The 15996-nt window shown below is 33.6% G+C and overlaps 1 protein-coding gene across 2 annotated transcripts; it reads left to right on the forward strand.

Annotated features, from left to right (window-relative positions):
• Nucleotides 1–595: 595 nt before the first annotated feature.
• Nucleotides 596–3578, forward strand: LOC142974082 (uncharacterized). 2 transcript variants are annotated; one of them, XM_076116228.1, is made up of 5 exons: nt 596–834; nt 961–1073; nt 1532–1633; nt 1863–2045; nt 2628–3578. In XM_076116228.1, the coding sequence occupies exons 1-5, from the start codon at nt 723–725 to the stop codon at nt 2691–2693; spliced, it is 576 nt and encodes a 191-aa protein (XP_075972343.1). In that variant the 5' UTR covers nt 596–722; the 3' UTR covers nt 2694–3578. The 2 variants fall into 2 exon arrangements, with proteins under 2 accessions (XP_075972343.1, XP_075972344.1); XM_076116229.1 differs by having other exon boundaries at nt 600–834; nt 1863–1989.
• Nucleotides 3579–15996: the final 12418 nt, after the last annotated feature.

The raw sequence follows: 15996 nt of genomic DNA on the forward strand, positions 1-15996 counted from the left end.
TAAAAACTAAAATTTATTTAAATATAATAGACTGATAACTTAAAACAATAAATTCGTAATTAAACCTTACACTTAAGACAGTTAAGATAATTTTATCAGCAATTTATTTAAGTTGTTGTTTTACGCTCCGTCGTTCAGACAATTCAGTTGTCCCGGAACACGCAATACGGATCAATGTGTCTATTATTATAAAGTTAATTAATAGTGTTCAAATTCAGTGTAAAAAAATAAATTTTGTGTGTGTTACGTTTGTGCGAAAAGTTAAAAAAAACTGTCGTTAAGTTTAAAATATTTTTTAAAAAATCTCTTATTCGTGTGTGAAAAGCCATTAAAAATAAATAATAGTTACTCTACTATAACACTTTCTACAAACGTGACCTATAACCATTAATAAAACCAATCAAAAGGAAAAGGCGGAAGCTCATAAGATCCGGTAAAAATTCCTGAAAGCATTTCGGGTGTCAGTCATGACGTATACAATCAGCTGTGCAAATATGCAGCGTCGTGGTTCGCGTGACGCGGCACGGACCCACCTACCGGCCGGTCGGTCCCACACGTTGACTCAGGTTTATGCCTTTATAACACAAAACCGCGCCGCCAACCTTCATACTTCAACAAGCAGTGGAAGCAGCAACACGTATCAACACACACACACTCAACACTACCACGTGATCGAAAGATAACAGTGATCGTGATTTCAAGTGATAATAGTGAAAGTTACAATGGCCAGATTTTTGTTGTGTTTTGTGCTTATTGTGGTGGTCGCTGGACATAAACACCACCCCAAGTTCCCCAAAAATGCTGAGGATTATATCATACCGGTGCCTAGGAAAGGTGAATACTCTATTTGTTTTGGTGACAGTGATGCAACTTGTTCTACAGTTGAACAATTCAGGTCAAATTTTTAAATAGCAACTGTTTAAAAATTAAAATTTTAATGTTTGAATTTTTTGTTCTCAGTTGCATGTTCCGGTGAAAATGCTCGTGAACGCGATAATATTATTGAAAAGTCAAAATGCGGAGAACCTAAAGAGGTCTTCGAATATTTGAAAATGAACGCACCACATGAACAGGTAAATACCATTTAACACAATTTTATAGAAATTATAATTTATTAACAGTGCTCTTATTAGGAGATCATAGAACTATTAAATGATCCTCCGTCAGTTTGACTTGTCATTACAACTCATTATCTTATGACCTTATTAGCTCGCATAGTTCGTGTATCGCGCAACTTGATAATTAAAAGCTAACGACATTCAACATATTTCACAATATATCGGTAAAATTGAAATCCTCACTTATCAAATATTTACCTGTAGACTTCGTCTCATATTTCCAGACTAATCTGTGGATCAATTAATATTTTGAATGAAGTGTCGTATTACATAGAGTCAAATATTTGATAATTATTTGTTGGCGATTCACATCCGCGACGGTCGGTGGTCACAAAACATAGAATGATTAGCGTCGCGTGAGAAAATCCGCAACGTTGTATATTGTACGCGACTGACGTTCTGTATTTCCCCAGGTGAGTCCTCGAGCCGTCTGGGTCAAGAGGTGTGTTGGCCTCTGCGAGTACGACGGCGAAGGCACCTGCGTCGCCACAGAGACCGTCACCAGACACATACCTGTAAGTACATAAATACACCTCTCGTAAAACATTATCTCTTTATCTACATTCTATTCTGGTCCATCCTTGACCCGCTTACTATATTTATCTGAGAGTACCATCAGTTGTGCAACGATCATTGTCCTTAATGATTATAATGACATAACATTCACAGGTTGATGACTCAGTAGGTGTTTGAAATCGATACTATTATAAGAATGAGTGTTAATGGTTGTTTGGTTGTCAACAGATACGAATATACAACGTGAAGACGAACAAGGAGACGTGCGCGACGTACCCCATCGTGGAGCACGTGAGCTGTGGGTGTTGCGCTCTGTCTCCCGAGGAGTGCGCCGCTCCCAGAGTGTTCAATCCTCGTAAGTGCTCCTGCCAATGTCCAAACATGGAGGAACGCCGCGATTGCATCAGAAAGGTTCGTAAGATAATGGATGTCTGTGAACACTAACGCAAACGGCGCACGAGCATGCCTAGCCGAGCAAGCGTCAGCACTCTCCTCTACTGCTCTGTTAACACGCTTCTTATTTTATTTCTTCCCTCGATGTTGTTATCTTCGTAGTTGAAGCTTTGTTTGATGTGTTTGTATTTAGAATGAGGTCAAATCAACATCGGCCTATGTTTTAAGTAACCGCAAACATATTTGGTTTACGTCTGACGCCTGATTTGTGTCGAACCGTTTGTACTGACATCCATTGTCTTTCAATCTTCTGCTTTTTTATGTGCGCACATTGTTTTTATTCCATTTGCTTTATCATTGATTTATATACTTCCCAATTCATTCAGTAGTAAAAGTATTATTGCAACATTAAGACTTTAGAACCAAGTTGTACTGACTGCAAATATTTACCAGTTTTCTTTGCAACGTCATTTAAAATTAAACAAGTATTGTTGAATTACAGTAAATACGGATTTACCGTCACCATGACTTTTGCACTCTCTATAACACTAACTCTAGTTTCCAGAACAATATTTACAATTTATTTTCTTTTTGTTACAGAGGAACCAGAATATGAGGTGGAATCGGTCTAAATGCACTTGCGAAAGGAGGAGAAGAAACTTGTGAATAGTGACATATCGTACAGACTAAAATGAAGTGATAAATGTATGAACTATAGAGACAATAGAACAAACTCGTTGTGATTAGTGTATACAGTGCGGTGACACGCGTCGTGACGACAATTCGAGTGACTCAAAGTAAATTCGGATGACGACGTCACAAGTCACGCGTGAAAAAACTGAAGTTTCTCGTAATCATTTATAATCAGTATACGTTACGTACACGACTGACTTAAGTGTCCTTTAATCTTAATGATTTAACAGTATTATATTAATAAGTAATTTATTTCTTAGCTCGTAAGAAAATGGGGCCAAAAGGTGCTGTGAGTAGACTTCGTTAATTTATTCCATGACTTTTTGGTTTAACTTGTACTTAATTGTAACTCAAATACGTATTATTTAGTTTGTAAATATGCATTTCTTTCGCAACAACGCGACATCACAGTTCAGTATTTTTATATGTTTTAGTGTTAAAAGCGCAAATGTTTTGCGCAATTCCTAAATTGTGATAATAGTTATTCCATTTCTGATAGATTAATTTTATTGTTAAGTGTTTTGTACTTAATTGTAATTAGATTTTAAAGTATTCGCTTTCTAGTCAAGTTAATTTCTTTGAAATCGTATTTTTAGAATCTGCTCTCTTTTTTATTTATATGATAGGTTTTTTTAACGATTTTCAAGGGCCTCCTGTAGGGACGTAGGGACCTAGTCTTCGATTGTGCCAAAGGCATAGAATCTCATAGGTTTGCTTATTTAATTGTATTATTTATTTTAATTATCTGAACGGAGGTACTCGAGCTTTAAAAGCTAAGCGACGGACATGATTAGTATTAAGATTTTTTTTTGTATTTTTTTAGTTTATAAGCTGACAAATAAACATTTTTTAAATGTATTTTCCGTTTTTTAATATAAGCGTCAGAACCTGTTACATATAGAGGTAAAAAATGAATGCAACATTATATCTTATTCACATTATTATGGCTTTTTACGTAGAAAATAGAAGCATTACTTAGAGCCGAGTAATTTGAAATTACGAGGACATAAGTTCATCGTACAAAAGTGGATAATAGGTGTGGTGTAGTGTATGCATTTTACATGATTTGTATCGATCAATCAAAGCGATAAACCATTTGTTTCTACTGAAATGTCTACAATATTTTCACAAGCAATCATTACATTGAATATTACGCATACACTAAATATGTTATGAATATTACACAAGCCTCTCGTCTTTGGTTTAAAAAGTATCCTATTTATAAATCCATGCTGCCAAACTATCTGAAAGCCAATTTGTGTCAAAATCTGTTCAGTTGTTTTTGATTAAAAGAGTTGGAAACAAATTCTCATACCTTCTTAAAGAGTCATACGTTTATAATACGTACCTAGTAGGATTTTGGCTATACTTACCTATTATTTTAGTTCGTAATCAGAATAATAGCTAGCCATCATAACTTTGAATTTTCGCAAATTATAATGATCGATTGATTTGATATTTCCGTTAATCCTAGTACTCGATATAATTTGAGGATTAACTAAAGCATGTATTAAGTACATACCTACGCTGTTTTCTGTACTCTGGTTAAGTACTTTAATTTTAGAGTGGGTTTTTAAAGCTGACTCTACAAATAACACTACGCTAGTCAAATTACTTCGAAAAAAATCCGTTGCACGACTATTACTTATAAATAAAAGTAATTATAATAAATTAATTACACAATTTTAATTAAAATATTGTCAGTAATTAAGTTTAGCGTGTGCAGCCGATCTTTTTTTCGCATTGTCAAGGTGACGATACAAAATACTAAACATAAATACAAATACGCACGTTCGTAGGAATAATCTCTTTAACCTCAATTAATGGACTGTAATAATGAATAGACTGTCTTTGTAAATACCTAATACCTACTGTCTAGTGTCTTTTATTCTTTGTAGTTTGTAGTCTATTGATATGAAAAAAGTTTAGGCATTAAGTTGCTAATCTTGTCCCAAGGCCGCCATCTTGGAAAAATGGGTCGGAACCGGGAAATAAGTGTGGCAACACACAAACTTGATCTTAAGCTTCAATTGACCCCCATACACATGAAAAAATTAGTTTCCATAATATAATGGAACTTTTTATTGGAATACATATTTTTTTTAAAAATGCCTAAAATTGATTTCTATGTTAAAAGTCTAAGCTTTCTAACTATATTATTTTTCCTTCCTCTTTATTTTAAAATGTGCAAATCATGGACACTTAGTAATATCAGATCTGATACCCACTATATCTGTGGATCACACAAATATTTGCTCTATATGGGTATCAAACTCAAAACATTTAGTTTGACTACAGTGAAACCTATCCTCATAACTACTTTTCATTTATAGAATTCTTTAAATTATTAATGCTGGGCTTATAACTCAACATAGATAGATGTATCAGCAAAGTTAGGTACCTAAACTTTAAGATGAACGGGCATAAACAACCTCAAGCAAGTTATATTACAAGTTACAGAAGAAAACTCGAGAAAATGTCTAAAATTCTTAACACAATGATTGAAAAATCTCCTGAAAATGCCTAATTTTCCATTAAACATGTTATAACTAACATGATGTTTACTCTCTTAGCCACGCCCCTCTGTAGATCTCATCCCATTGAGCCAACATCGTCCAACCAGAATTGAGGCCCAATATAAAAGTGAATCATACACACACACCTATCTACTTTGCGAAATATTCAAGAAATTTTCACAAGCAACGCAATATGTTCACATTAGTACATCTTGAAACTTATTTGCTGTTGTAAAAAATCAGTAAATTAGTATTCTCGGTTTTCAGCATGATAGTTCAGCAAAAGTAACATTGTGAGGTCGTTGCCCTTAAATGTAGGTAGTTAAGAAGTTTAACTTCAAACTTAAGGTATAGTACCTCTCTTAATTCATTTGTATATAGTTTAGTGTGTCTTCTGTTAATATAAAACATCGTAAAGAGGCATGAGTTCTTAAATGATAATGTAAGTTCTCATATGGCCACTGTATTCGTGAGCTCCGGCTTTGTTTCATGGGAAACCTTGATAACAGTAGCGCCTCTCTCTACAGTTGATACTATCGAGAGTTTGACATTTAAAATGTATTGCAGACCCCACCTCCGCTTATTCGATTTTCATACAAAATTTCTTGATGGATAGGTAGCTGATAGTCGATAGTGGTAGATTCAAGCTACAGAACAGTACCTCGATTCTGTACCACTATCAACTACCGACAACCGGCTAGCTATCGATATTTTGTCGTTTAGAATGTACTGCCAAAATATTTCCCACGACATCCGTCAGAGGCGCTGAACAGATTTTCATACAAAATTTCTCGATGACAGGTCGGTTGTTGGTAGTCGATAGTAATAGAAAATTGAGCTACTGTAACCCATTCATAGTAACTGAAGTTTTTGTATCAAAACATTTAACAACTTATTATATTCCAAACAGAAAACATAGGAGATACTTACTCCAGTATCTACCGCTTTGATACGTTAGTGACGACATCAAGATGAATCTCACATTTTATTACATAGCAATATGTCATAATGTTGCATAAATCTATGACACATAAAACAAATATAATAACTGTAACATTATCTTATTATTGGGCGAGTGATTCATTAATAATCTGTTAGCTGCCGTGATTGGCGTGTGCCACCATCTGATATTACGTGTACCTATATATGTACATAGTATCGCTGAATAATTCCAGATAATTCTCTTTTCCAAGGTTGAGTTTTGGATTGCAAATTTCTTTTTTTAGGAATTGTATTAATAATAGTCTTTACAATTAATATAGTGAAATATTTCATTAGAATTATAGCAACCATGTATTATTACAAAAAAGAAGACGGTAATCAACGCGAACACGCATTTTACGCAAGGTTTTTGGATGTTCGCGTTAATTCCCGTATTCTATTAGGCGTGTAATAAATATGCAACGCGAAAGCTCTAGAAGTTACGACCATGTATTATTTGAAAGCTTGACATTGGTTGCTTTGGTCGTAGTTTCAAGCAGGCTCTAGAACTCCGACCAAACCGCATTTTGAGCAGTTGTGTGTTTAGTATAACTATACTAATCTATACTAATATTAGTATAACTATACTAATCTATACTAATATTATAAAGCTGAAGAGCTTGTTTGTTTGTTTGTTTGAACGCGCTTACCTCAGGAACTACTGATCCGATTTGGAAAATTCTTTCAGTGATAGATAGCCCATTTATCGAGGAAGGCTATAAGCTATATATCATCACGCTACGACCAAAAGGAGCAGAGTAGCAATAAAATATGTTACAAAAACGGGGAAAATTTCAACCAATTCTCTCTTATATGACGCAAGCGAAGTTGCGCGGGTCAGCTAGTCTTTAATATTACTCTGATCAAGCAGCCTTGCAGCAGTCAGCAGCCTTACAAGCACAGCATTGTTATAGACGTACTTAAGAGCGCTCTGACAATAAAAGAGTAGACTCTTTTCAAGTTACAATGCATTTAGGTATGAAAATGTAGTTAGATATGGTGAGTAATAACAAAGTTCAATTATTCCATATTGCACACGAAATAAGCGAATACAAAGTCGGTTATAGATAATATTTCATTGGCTTTTATTTATGTAGTATCTATATATATAAATCTACTAATAGTAAATAAGTGATGACAATTTTTTCAATTGTCTGATATTTATCGAACACCTGGCTAAAGAATTTGTGACGTGTTTGGATAAAATGTAAACGATTAGAAAATAATTGTCTTGTATAGACTTAAAAGTTTAATAACAAAGAATATTTTTAATATTTTACGGACGATTTTACATCGGTTCTTTTGGCCTAGCTAGTATATTAGGTCGGGGAAAAAGTCTTTTCGCGTTATAGTATGTATGAACTAGTAATACAATCTCTTTGGCTTCAAGAATCGCAAATGAGTACACGGTTCATTATGTTTCTTTCAGAGAGTTCGTGAGGTACCGAAATATCGAGCTGTTTTGTGTGGAGAAAAGATTTTATTACAAGTTATACATACTATAATGCGAAAAGACTTTTTCCCCGACCAAATACATGAAGCGATGCGTGGTTGCATCATGTAGCTTTCGAAAATCGACTGAATCACCCACCTACTATGCTAAATGCAGACAGTCTGCAGAATTTCGAATACTATACTTAGTAGATTATATTATTATTATTGTTTCGGATACAATACTAACTTTGTCATGTGAGGCTGACAATTTAATCGTATTGATATTAAACTATTTGTCACTAGAAACATTTATGAAACTATTTATTTACTAATCTTTAACTTTGATAATTTTAAAGTAGATATTTGTCATTATTTATAACTAGCTGACCCGCGCAATTTCGCTTGCAATATATAAGAGAGAATAGTTCATAATTTTCCCCGTTTTTGTAACATTTTATACTGTAACTCTGCTCCTATTGGTCGTAGCGTGATGATATATAGCCTAAAGCCTTCCTCGATTAATGGGCTATCTAACACTGAAAGAATTCTAAAACTCAAATCGGACCAGTGGTTCCTGCGATTAGCGCGTTCAAACAAACAAACAAACAAACAAACTCTTCAGCTTTATAATATTAGTATAGATGAACACCAAAAGTATTTGAACAGATCTCTACATAAGTTTACAAAACTGCTATGTAATAATACATAAGACTATATCACTGAATGAAGAGGAAAATGTACACATAATTGATAAGATTTTGCAAAGAGGTGGAAGTAATTAGTTCATTCATGGATATTTATAGATCATAAGTTTATCTACTAGTGCTATACCAGTTTCCTCGTTTCAGTAACATGATAATACCGACAATAATTTATTGGTTAATCAAAATGACTGGCCAGATTTCTCCCAAACAATTTGATTATATTTGGGACAGAATTGGTATGTTTTGTTCCTAATCAAATAAGGTCTTACTGATTCACGTAACTTTCTTTGCGAGCGTTTAAAATTACTGCAAACTAGAGATTATTTTTTTGATTTAGTCCCGGATCTTTAGGTATCTAAATATCATCACTATCTGTTCTGCAGTTAACTGTGTTAGCAAGCAGACATACATTTTTAATATGTGAAAACAATTAAGTAAATAGATCTTTAAACCTTTTTATGTAAATCTGTTTTTAACACAGGCGATAATTCGCAGCATTCTTATCAAAATTGGACCAGTATTTAGTAAACCACCGCCGCAGTTTTCTTTTTTATTCGTAAATAGGGAGATCTCTTATTCTTTTAATAATTTAGTTATAAATTATATTTCTTAGCTATAACTTAGTAATTAAAAACTGGTATTGATGAGCTATTAGAGATTAATGGAGCAGGTTTGGCGTCAACAGCGGGATGCCCCTTATCCAATGATATTGCTATGTGAAGCGAAATGATGATTATACGAGGAAATAACGATCATAAAATATAATCTGGGGGCACGGAAGTGCCCCCGCAAGTCGAGCAATTATTAGTTGTCTAGTTGACACACTTTTTTATTTAAGACATAAATTATACTTTCAGTTGGTTTGCGGTTGGATATTAATTGCTTAATTAGTAAAATGTGTTATTTTACCTAATTTGCAAATGCATTTCAATAATAATCAGAAATTAATAGCATAAGTTGCCTATATTATAAATAATATAACCTACGTTAAGATAACCATTATCATTATACCTATTACATTATTAAACGTCTATTATAGGCTGATTACAATATAAATCATGCAATAACACTATTGTGACAGATGTATTCATTCAGTAAAATGCTAGAATCTTAATTCTATAATATACTAGCAAAGCGAAGTCTGTTATTACTTTTTAAGGGAAATCTTAACAATATAGACACAGCCTTTCATGATCCTATTCTGCAGTACCTGTAGCGAAAACTGATGCTAGAAATACGGTAATTTCGTGCATCCAAAGTTTCGTTACAATTTCAATGCTCGGTAGCTACCATGTGTTGAAATAGAGTTTGGGTTTCGCACTTTCGCAAATTATATATAGTAAGTTTAGAAGGTTGAAATTTAATTTAAACAGGGATTAATGAAATCATTGTAAGAATCAACTGATTTTTATTTGCGTAGTTTCATATTCGTTAAATAAGGTCGCCTGGCTGTATGCCTACACAAACGTAATAAACAGTATCTCATTTTTACTCCTAAACCTTTTTGACAATACATAGCATTTTTATCAATATAATCTAGGACAAAAACAAATACCCGGTTATAACCGGTTCTCATAAACATAACTAGTTTCAGTTATCAGTTTCTATGAATTTCTCTGATAACATTTGCGTAAGTGAGTTGTAGGAATTATTGTATTAGGCAGACGTATGTGCTTTCCGCTCGGTGACTTTCATGTTGTTATCTCTGATTGTCACTGATTAGATAAGAATACTCTCACTGAGAGTAAAAAGGTGTGTAATAATTACAAGATGAAATAAGATATGTACTTTCTTTTTGAACAAAGGTTAGTAGTAGACCGAATACTAGTGATTTAAGGTGCCTGAAAGGTTTTCATATGGCTTTAGGACTGCCCCCGTACTAGACCGTACCTCCTTAGCCTGTCTTCAAGACAAGCTCAGGTAAATAGACATCAGTCTTGAGTCTTCCTGAAATAGGATCTACAAATATTTCGTGTTTGTAATTGGCGTGAAAGTCTTTCTCAGACTTACAATAAATATTAAATGCGTCCGAGAAATACTACGTCTAAAGTTATTCTGTGGTAAAAATTATATTTTGAATATCATCACCATCAAGTTTTGCATAGTAAAGTAGATGTTTACTCTACATATTAACACATTTATATTATAAGTTTAATCCGCACTGGATTGCAGACCTATGACAAATGAGATCAACGACTCTTAATATCGATATGACGGATATTCTTATTCATGTAAACATTGATAAATTGGGGAATTACATAGTTATTGTTCATACGAGTATAGTTTAGTCTGTATACAAGTCATTTACCTGTGACCCTATTCAGGATTTGATTATTTTATTGCTCAGTAGAATTGATAACTAAAAGCAAATGGCGTCGAAAATGGTGTAGTTGGCTGTATAATATATTAGGTCGGTGAAAAAGTCTTTTCGCATTAAAGTATGTATGAACTTGTAATAAAATCTTTTCTCTACACAAAAAAGCTCGATATTTGGGTGCCTCACGAGCTCACTGAAAGAAACCTAATGAACCGTGTACTCATTTGTGAATCTTGAAGCCTAAGAGATTTTATTACAAGTTCAAACATACTATAATATAATGCGAAAAGACTTTTTCCCCGACCTAATATACAGGGTGTCCCAAAACTCAACGATAATCCGAGACAGGATGAAAGGCCAGGTCATACTGGCTATAGGAAAAACAAAAAAAAAATTCCATATCACTTAGTTCAGCAATAATAGACACTTTTCAAAAAAGTTGAAAATCCACACCCTTGGTCGCATTTTCAAGTCCTGTGATCACCAATGTCACAATCTCGCTGTGTTTTTTTTAATTTCGTGATCTTAATTAAATATGCTATTAATCGTATAGCAAATTAATGCACAAAACATTGTTAATTTAATAAAAAAAGTTAAGTTTTAGTGAGTCATCTTTCTCAAAAATATCGTTAGTCAACTTTGACGCTTCATACTGAAAAAAAAATGTACTACATTACCCCTGGCAAGTTATTTCAAAAGTTGGCGCATTTAATCAAGATTTCAAAATAGTATAACACTTGCCACTTTTCTTGCCATTAAAAATGTTATTTTTAATTGAACGAAGAGTATCCTCGCAAATGGATCGGACGCAGTGGTACAATTTTATGGCATCCTCGTTCCCCCGATCTAAATCTAGTAGATATTTTTTACTGGGAATGCATAAAAGAAAAAGTTTATTCTAAATCAATACAAAATCTATCAGAACTTCGCCAGAAAATTGACACAGCGTCAGAAGAAATAAATGCAAGGAATTTTGCTTGACTGGTGAAAAAATCTTTTGTACGTCGTTGCAGAGCCTGTATTCGTGCCAGAGGAAAGCAATTATTTTTAGTAAAGATGTAATTGAGTCAGTCCATAACAAATATTTAATGTAATAAACATAATAGGTTATAATGAAATTAAAAAAAAAACAATGAACGAACCATCGATCTTATTTAATTATTCTCCTTAAACAAAATAATTCCGAATTGTTTTCCTCTAGCATGAATTCAGGCTCTGCAACGCCTTACAAAAGACCTTTGCACCGGTCAACCAAAATTCCTTGCATTTATTTCTTCTGACGCTGTGTCAATTTTCTGGCTAAGCTATGATAGATTTTGTATTGATTTCGAATAAACTTTTACTTTATGCATTCCCAGTAAAAAATATCTACTGGATTTAGATCGGGGGAACGAGGATGCCATAAAATTGTACCACTGCGTCCGATCCATTTGCGAGGATACTCTTCGTTCAATTAAAAATAACATTTTTAATGGCAAGAAAAGTGGCAAGTGTTATACTATTTTGAAATCTTGATTAAATGCGCCAACTTTTGAAATAACTTGCCAGGGGTAGTGTAGTACATTTTTTTTTCAGTATGAAGCGTCAAAGTTGACTAACGATATTTTTGAGAAAGATGACTCACTAAAACTTAACTTTTTTTATTAAATTAACAATGTTTTGTGCATTAATTTGCTATACGATTAATAGCATATTTAATTAAGATCACGAAAATCAAAAAAACACAGCGAAATTGTGACATTGGTGATCACAGGACTTGAAAATGCGACCAAGGGTGTGGATTTTCAACTTTTTTGAAAAGTGTCTATTATTGCTGAACTAAGAGATATGGAATTTTTTTTTATTTTTCCTATAGCCGGTATGACCTGGCCTTTCATCCTGTCTCGGATTATCGTTGAGTTTTGGGACACCCTGTATAATATTATTCAAAAACTATTTCTGAGATATTTTAAAGTACTGTAACGCGATTCTCTACAGTCGGTACCGTCGGATATCGAAATTTTCACGCGATGATCAAATTTTCATGCAACATTTCTCGATGACTAGCCGGTTGTCAGTAGTCGATAGTGGTAGAAAATCGAGCTACTGTTATTTTTTTAATCCCTTTAGGTAACATTAATTTCTTAACTATTAACACGATAAAAGTAAGTCGATATAAGTTTTATACAACCTTTATTTAATTCTCTACAACTTTTGTTATAAATTGAATGTTTCTACAGTATTCGTTAATACAAAATTACATTCAGACCGCTACGAACAGCTACGCGTCGCTACGAAGCGTAGCTTGTAGACGTCTCATTTTACACTTCAATCGAATTACAAAAATACTTTGAGACTTTTGCAAGCTTACATTTTGTTATAATCAAGATAGCTTTATAAATAAGTTGCAATATTTGGAAAACGACTGCCTAAAAGCATTTATAAATGTTGCTTCTGCAAACAGAATATTTATGTACATAGCACAGAATAGCACTATAATACAGAATACATCGCCACAACTTCAACTAGACATTAATTACACTATAACAATAACATATTTTTTACATTTATTGGTAACAAAGAGGACATCGTTTTTTGTACCCATAATAGAGAGTGATGATAAACATGTTATTCGTCGATTCTGATAAAAGTTGTAATTTGAGTTGCAGCAATATTGTATTATTAGTGCGACATGTTCATATTATGTTTGTTTCGTTTGAAATAGTATTGGAAAAATGCAAATTTTTAAAACGGTAAAATTATCATCTGAGTTTTACCTTATTTTCTTGCAAGAAATCTAGTTGACGACAAGTACTACTTCATTATAATCAAAGTATTAGAAAACAATAATATATATTAAATTACTATCTATTATAACTTCCAGTAGATTAGACGTCCATTATGTATTAGTAATTTCTAATTATTTCTACACAGTAGCAGACTACACTAATTGGACTAAAAAAACCCAAATGCGCATTATATAATTTGCATAAATTTATAAATGACAATACATTTCACCACTAATTAAGTGTCTAACTAATCCATAAATCTTAACTAATTATCTAATGCGCTTAGTAATTACATTTCTAGGAATCAAACCTATGTAATATGGTGCAACCGCAAATGTCTGTCTTGACCCCTAATCAATCGCGTGCCGTTATAATTACATACAAGAACTGAGTAATTCCCACCGATAATTACTCTTTTGATGTCTTAATTACTGTGTTTTACTTAAAACTAGTTTGTATGGGAGTGGGTGATTTTCTTCACAAATATAAAACTGAACAATGTTGTTATTTTTCTATCTTGGTATATCTAGAAGAATATGCGCGCTATTTACAGTACCGCGATTCCCTACCATTATCGACCACCGACAACCGGCTAGCCATCGAAAATTTCTGTCAAACAAACATCAAACAATCTGATCATCGCCTCTAGCGGACGTCGTAGAAACTATTTTGGCAGTACATTTTAAATGTCATTTTTAGTCAATAATTTTAAAAGTCCTACCGGTATCGTAATTAAGTCGAATCGTGACAACGAATCGTTTTATCATAACGATAATAATTTGGCCATTTTTATTTACATATTTTATTGTCACCATCTACCCCTTCCAGAATTTTCGCAATATTTCTCAAAAAAGACATTATTTTTCCCTCAAACCCGGGTCGCTGGACCCTGATTAACAACCCAATTTTTGATTGCATTTTTAAGTTTAGATGTAGAGACCTAGTTACTCCACTTACCTCCAATACATTTTTCTAAACCTATTTCTTCTTCTTCTTATCGTATGGTTAGTGGTTAACCTAGTGTCAAAGTTGTTCAAGCCGCACGAAGGCTTTTGATGTGGCTTACCGACTCCGAAGCACGGAGACGCCCAGTTCAAATACCACTATGCGGTCACCCATCTATTGAATGATCGCCTCAAGGTTTGCTTAACCCACAGATCGTTTACCGATCGGTGAGCGCAACTGGCTATGGGCGCTTACTACTAAACCTACTGATATAGTTTTTGCGTCATTAGTTCGACAGGAACTGCTTACTTACTGGTTAAGCAGTTACTAACAAAAACTTGACAAGGCCATTCAACGGGTTTACCGGCTGCACTTCCGTTGTTCATTCAACAAAAAAGTTACAAATACGATACTTTTTACATCATTACATACGCTAATTGTTTCGTTTTTGCATGACAAAGCATATTTACTAAATTAATTTGATTCCGATTCAATTTCTTTTAACGGGCAATCTATTTATGGAAAACTCACGATTCACTTTTTAAATAACATACTTTTATGTGAAAAATAGGTTGAGCAAGAGTGAATCGCCTAAAGTTACGGATCAAAGAGATAAATTACAATGAAAATCAATTAGTTTAGGTCAATTACTGACGCTTGCGAGTAACAAAAAGTAACGTTTTGACTGAATCCCTGTGGGGAAACACCCCAATAGAGGCATTACACTAATTATTTACCATATTTTTATCTGACACTCTGCAAGAAGAATTAATTATGACAAGGGCTGAACAATACGAATTTTCTGGACTAAAATAATGTTCACTGCACAATTTTCTCTAATCCGTAATCGGCAGTCGAGATAAATTTCAAGAAAATCGGTTCAGCGCCTCTAGTGGGCGTAGCAGAAACTATTTTTGAAGTTAGTTTAAAAAATATGACAACATTTTTTTATTTCGTTATTAAACGATTATACAATGTTATATTTATAGTCGGTGGCGTCGGCATAATATGGTATAGGTGCCGCTCTTTTATATCTTACAATAGTGTAATACATAATTAAACAGATGTTTTCATTAATGTGTACTAAACAAATATGTGTTTTGACCAACTTAATACGTCATTTTAAATGTCAAACGCTCGATACTCGAAAGTACCGACTGTGTAGTATCGCGCTACTGATTTCGCAAGTATAAAAACTAAATAAAAGTGACTATTAACCCTTGCGTAACAGTCACTCCACTATCACGCTACATGATGGGGAACACCGATCACATGCCAAATTCATCACGAGATGATGACACACACGGCTGAGCATTTATCAATGAGACATAGATTAAATAAATAACAAGCGTTTCGTTATAATTAGATCTTATGTCTTGCAGTAGTTATTTGTGTAGCGAGAGATTAACTGTGTTTAAATTGTGTACGAAGGTCGTTAACTTGGTTTGGAAAAACTGTCTTTATAATGGCGTTAAGAGTTAGTTTCACGGTTTACAATATAAGTAGTTAATAGTTTTATAAGTTTTAGATAGCGTTTCTGCTGGGTAAAATGATAAATGTATGGAAATCAATTTTCCAAATAACACCTCGTAAGCTATCTAGTTACCCAGA

The sequence above is a fragment of the Anticarsia gemmatalis genome, chromosome 7 (assembly GCF_050436995.1).
Source record: "Anticarsia gemmatalis isolate Benzon Research Colony breed Stoneville strain chromosome 7, ilAntGemm2 primary, whole genome shotgun sequence".
Lineage (NCBI taxonomy): Eukaryota > Metazoa > Arthropoda > Insecta > Lepidoptera > Erebidae > Anticarsia > Anticarsia gemmatalis.

What these genes read in the sequence shown, in the direction of transcription:
- LOC142974082 (XM_076116228.1), top strand. Translation starts at nt 723, where the DNA reads ATGGCCAGATTTTTGTTGTGTTTTGTGCTTATTGTGGTGGTCGCTGGA. An exon ending in TGAACGCACCACATGAACAG is followed by an intron (nt 1,074 to 1,531) that starts GTAAATACCATT and finishes GTATTTCCCCAG; the next exon opens with GTGAGTCCTCGAGCCGTCTG. An exon ending in GCCGCGATTGCATCAGAAAG is followed by an intron (nt 2,046 to 2,627) that starts GTTCGTAAGATA and finishes TTTTTGTTACAG; the next exon opens with AGGAACCAGAATATGAGGTG.